Source organism: Sinocyclocheilus grahami, unplaced genomic scaffold (assembly GCF_001515645.1).
Source record: "Sinocyclocheilus grahami isolate Dianchi unplaced genomic scaffold, SAMN03320097.WGS_v1.1 scaffold465.1, whole genome shotgun sequence".
Lineage (NCBI taxonomy): Eukaryota > Metazoa > Chordata > Actinopteri > Cypriniformes > Cyprinidae > Sinocyclocheilus > Sinocyclocheilus grahami.
This window is the reverse complement of record NW_015505644.1, coordinates 456,655-462,219: the sequence shown is the minus strand read 5'-3', so window position 1 is coordinate 462,219 and position 5,565 is coordinate 456,655. Positions and strand designations below refer to the sequence as shown.

The following is a 5,565-nucleotide window of genomic DNA, read 5'->3' as shown; positions in this document are numbered from 1 at the left end:
ATTGTACCCAAGAAAGGCGGTGGGTTGAGACCGATCTTGGATCTGCGCGTCCTGAACCGGGCCCTTCACAGGCTCCCGTTCAGGATGCTGACGCAGAAAGGCATCTTCGGGTGTATCCGTCCCCAAGATTGGTTTGCAGCGATCGACCTGAAGGACGCGTACTTTCATGTTTCGATCCTTCCGTGCCACAGGCCATTCCTGCGGTTTGCATTCGAAGGGCGTGCATACCAGTACAAGGTCCTGCCCTTCGGGCTGTCCCTGTCGCCCCGTGTCTTCACGAAAGTTACGGAGGCTGCCCTTGTTCCCATGAGGGAACGGGGCATTCGCATCCTCAACTCCCTCGACGATTGGCTCATACTCGCTCAGTCCCAGGATCAGTTGTGCGAACACGGGGATGTGGTACTTTCACACCTCAGCCTGTTGGGCCTTCAGGTCAACTGGGAAAAGAGCAAACTCTCCCCGACGCAGAGGATCTCTTTTCTCGGTATGGAGTTGGACTCGGTCAGGCAGACAGCACGCCTCATGCAGGAATGTGCTCAGTCGGTGTTGAACTGCTTGAATACGTTTAAAGGCAGGATGGCGGTTCCACTGAAACAGTTTCAGAGGCTCCTGGGGCATATGGCAGCTACGGCGGCAGTCACGTCACTGGGGCTGCTCCATATGAGACCGCTTCAGCACTGGCTCCATGGCCGAGTCCCAAGGTGGGCGTGGCAACGCGGCACTTTACGGGTCCAAGTGACACCGGCCTGCCGCCAAACCTTCACCCCGTGGTCAGACCTGGCGTTTCTCCAGGCAGGAGTGCCCCTAGAGCAGGTCTCCAGGCATGCTGTGGTTTGCACGGATGCCTCAACCACCGGCTGGGGGGCCACGTACAATGGGCTTGCAGTGTCAGGTGTTTGGACGGGGCCCCAACTGCACTGGCACATCAACTGCTTCGAGTTGCTGGCAGTGCACCTTGCCCTGAGTCATCTCAAAGGGCGCTTATGAGGCAAGCATGTACTAGTCCGCACGGACAACACAGTGACCGTTGCGTACATCAACCGACAAGGTGGTCTGCGCTCCTGTCGCATGTCGCAACTCGCCCGCCACCTCCTCCTCTGGAGTCAGAAGCATCTGAGGTCGCTTCGTGCTGTTCACATTCCTGGTCTGCTCAACCGGGCAGCCGACGAGCTGTCTCGAGCTGCGCGCCCGGGAGAATGGCGACTCCATCCCTAGATGGTCCAGGTGGTTTGGAGACGTTTCGGAGCTACTCAGGTAGACCTGTTTGCCTCTCCAGAGACCTCTCACTGCCAGTTGTTCTTCTCCCTGGCCGAGGGAACAATCGGCACGGATGCGCTGGCACACAGCTGGCCGCGGGGCCTTCGCAAATACGTGTTTCCCCCAGTGAGCCTTCTTGCACAGTTGCTGTGCAAGGTCAGGGAGGACGAGGAGCAGGTCCTGTTGGTGGCGCCCTATTGGCCTACCTGGTTCCCAGAACTGAGGCTCCTCGCGACAGCCCCTCCCTTGCCGATCCCTCTGAGGAAGGACCTACTGACTCAGAGACGGGGCACCCTTTGGCACCCACGTCCAGACCTCTGGAAACTTCATGTCTGGTCCCTGGACGGGACACGGAGGTTCTAAGTGGCTTACCCCAAGGGGTAGTTGACACCATCACTTCAGCGAGGGCACCGTCTACGAGACACGCCTACGCTTTGAAGTGGAACCTGTTCGTTGAGTGGTACTCTTCTCACCGAGAAGACCCCCGAATATGTCCGATCAGAGTTGTGCTGGCCTTTTTGCAGCAGGTGTTGGAGCGAAGGCTGTCTCCCTCCACCCTTAAAGTGTACAGTGGGTACGGAAAGTATTCAGACCCCCTTAAATTTTTCACTCTTTGTTATATTGCAGCCATTTGCTAAAATCATTTAAGTACATTTTTTTTCCTCATTAATGTACACACAGCACCCCATATTGACAGAAAAACACAGAATTGTTGACAGTGTCCGGCCGGAGCGACGAGACAAAAACATTAAAACCCATTATAAACGAGGCATTTGTTGCATCCAGCGGGGACATAATTACGGATTATAATGACTCAGTCTTTTTACGTGTTGCGTTGCATCGCGCCGCGTAAACATAAAACCATGTCTGTTTTTGTGATCGGAGAAATGACAAACAACAAGCGCTACTCTACACTGCTCAAAACTCACGTTTGAATCGTCAGTGGCAAATTCTTTAAATATGAAAACGTACTTACAGTCTGTGAGTCAATGCGAGGCACACATCTGAATATTTGGGTTGAACTGTTCTGGAACAGTGTTGTAAATACAACTTAACCACTGATTTCTAGTTGTGTCCTCTTTTGGAAGACCAAACAAAGTAGTTTCGCTTTCACAACAAAACACACAGCGGCTTCACAACATGGTGGCGGTGGTGGCTGCAACAATAAAGTTACGCCTTCTTTCTTTGCGTGAACATTTGGGCGGTGTTATGCAAATCTTCCCACACAGTGACATAGACATGTGGGGGCGTGTTTGAACGAGGCGTTTTAGGAGGGCGTGGACCAGTCTTAACTTCTGTAAAGAATATCTCTTTGGGTTGGAGACTTTAGTCTTTGCAACTTTACAGATCGTATCTATTCACGAACATTTTGTAACACTCCAAAGAGAAAGGAAAACTTGAAATTGCATCATATGACCCCTTTAAGTTAGGCTTTTGTGAAGTGTCACAGCGTGGAGGACGGAACAAAACCTCGTTGGAGCCGTAAGGGATAATGGTAACATAATACGCTGATCGTGGGCTGCTTTTAAATGAACATTTATTTATAAAACAAAATATCTTCTTTGGCCATATTAGCCTACTCAATAGCATTAACACAGGCTTTACTCCTTTCAAACTTTATCTGGAATGTCACCGTTTCTGTCACTGCAACTTCCTGATCAGGCAAACACACACATACACACAAGTGAAATCGTCTGCCTGATGAAAAAATGCAGTTAAAAAAATTTAGTTAATATTTGCATCATTTATGATTTATTTTATCCACCCGCGACCCACCCTCAAATAACCAGAATGCATTTATTACCCGACCCGCAGATTATCCGCAGCGCCCGTGGATATAACCGTGATCGAACTACTCCGTTTTGTTCTTTCAGTAGTTTAAATGTTTATATTTCTTTTTTCCTCTTCAGTTTTATATTAGACAGTATTAAACCTTACGAGTTACATCAGACTTCTCCATGTTGGCGTTTAAATGTTTCTATTTATTTTGACCTCTCGCTAACATTGGACAATGTTAAATTAAACCTAATGAGTTGCATCAAACTACTCCAATTAGTTATTTTTGGAGTTTAAATGTTTTTTTATTTTGTATTAATTTCGTCCTGCTCAGACTTGTATAGTTACATCAGTTACATCACACTTCTCAATTTTAGGAGATGAAATGTTTATTTTGTTTAGCCACAGTTTACTATTGGATAATGTTTAAATAAACCTTGTGGGTTGCATCAGACTGCTCCATTTTGTTTGTATTTATTTTTGTCATATTATTTTGTCTTATACTTATTTATTAAGTATCCTGATATACAGAATGTTATGCATAAACCCCATTTTAAAGGCATATTAAAATTCTTCACTGTATAAGGAATAATTTTTGTGATTATTTATATAACATTATTACATATGTTATATAAAGCTTGAAGCATCAGAATCGGCATCGGTATCGGCAGATCACCATGTCAAGAAATCGGTACTCGGTATCGGCTGCAAAAATCTACTTTTTGATTACTTTATATTACTTTTGATCTAACATGTTTTCACATTGAATTGAATTGGACAATCTTGCACCATATTCATATAAAATATGAAGAAAAATAGAATTTATTTCATTCTTTGTTAACAAGTGCATTAAACATCATATTGCATCAGGGTTTCTCAAGCTTGATGAAACGCTAATTGATGAAATAAAAAAAATACATAAAAAAATATTAATACATTTAAAATAAACCCAATCAAAATAAAGCACTAAAATATTAAATATTTAATTTGTTAATGCTGCTTAATAATAGCTTAATTATAGCCATCTGACTAGTGGCCAGTCTCTCTTTGCAATTCCACAAAACTGAAACAAAGCAATTTTTAGAAAAGAAAATGTAATAAGATAAAAAATAAGAATTAGGAAGGATCAATAAATTATTAATAATTTGCTGCCATTTTTTTGTGAATATTTTGTAATCATGCAATCAATAAAAAAGTAACTGTAGTCTGATTATGAGTATTTGAATGTAATGTAGTAATGTAATCTGATTACAAGTATTTAATTTTTGGAATCTGATTACATAATCCACATTACATGCAATCAGTTACTACCATATAGCAACTCAAGAACCAAAAAGAAAAGCTTATTATACAACGATTCTGCAAGGAATTTCTGAAGAAACTCTGAAGATTTGAACTCCACCCAGTAAACTCCTGTATGGAAAGTACAGTGAAGAAAACTCGGTGCCCACACGAGTATGTATGTACAGTATGTACATATATACATCTATATGTACATATTTATGTATGTACATATATATGTATATACATGAGTTTGTTTACCTCTTTACAGCAAGTGCCAGATGTTCCATTTCTGTGTTCAGTATTCGGATCTCTTTGACGAAACTGAGAAGAACTCTTTCATACTGAGGGACGATTCTGGGCTCCGTCAAACTGATGTTCTGGTACAGAGTTGATATCTGGTCAATCCTACACACATAAAAACAACACCAAGCCATTGAAACACATCCATTAATGCTGATTAGAACAGAAACACAGTTAAATAAAAAAGGGTTCTGCTTAAGGACAATCATGTGTTTTTCAGACATTATTAAATCCAACGGAGTTTAGCACATCACTAGCATAACCTGAAAACGATGGTGCCAGGTAGTGAATAACTGCATGTGTTTGAGCCAAAAGCTAAACATCTCATGACCTAAACTATTAAAAGCTGGGAAATTAAAACCCTTGGGAAGATTTCATGATTACATGATCATCTAGAAGATCAACACTCATCAATATATATGAAACAAATAAAACTTCTCAAAAAAGAAAATTAGAATAAAACAAAAAAACAAAAAAAAACAATTGAACGCATCTCTGAAACCGTATGTTTCTGGATACCTGTAGATTATGGTAAATGGGTGGTGGTGTACCTGATGGGATATTTGCACAGGCTGATAAACAAAACTAGGTCAGATATATTTAGTTTTGCAATATGGTATAATGTAACTGTATACTGCAATCTTTCGTTTTGAAATGTGATACTCTTTTATTTTGACTTTTTAGCTATACTGACCTTTCAACAGACAATATGCAGATATGGTCAATAAGTTTAGTTCAGCCTACCCAAAGAATATTTGTCAAACACAGAACAGATTCTTCCCTGATCACACACTTTTAAAATAAACAAAAAACAAACAAACAAACAAAAAAAACCTTTTATTACACAGAAGGTTCTTTGTAATGGAAAATGTTCTTAATAGCAACCACAACAATATAATATTTAAAAACATAGATATTTGTAAAAATAATTGTTTATATATATATATA

The 5,565-nt window shown here is 41.7% G+C and overlaps 1 protein-coding gene across 1 annotated transcript in view; it reads right to left on the bottom strand.

The window, feature by feature from the left end:
* Positions 1–5,565, bottom strand: part of rasef (RAS and EF-hand domain containing) — a 40,122-nt gene that overhangs the window by 32,874 nt on the left and 1,683 nt on the right. Inside the window, exon 2 of the mRNA XM_016235272.1 lies at positions 4,576–4,722. Coding sequence (XP_016090758.1) covers positions 4,576–4,722 — 147 coding nt within the window. The remainder of the gene's footprint in view (positions 1–4,575; positions 4,723–5,565) is intronic.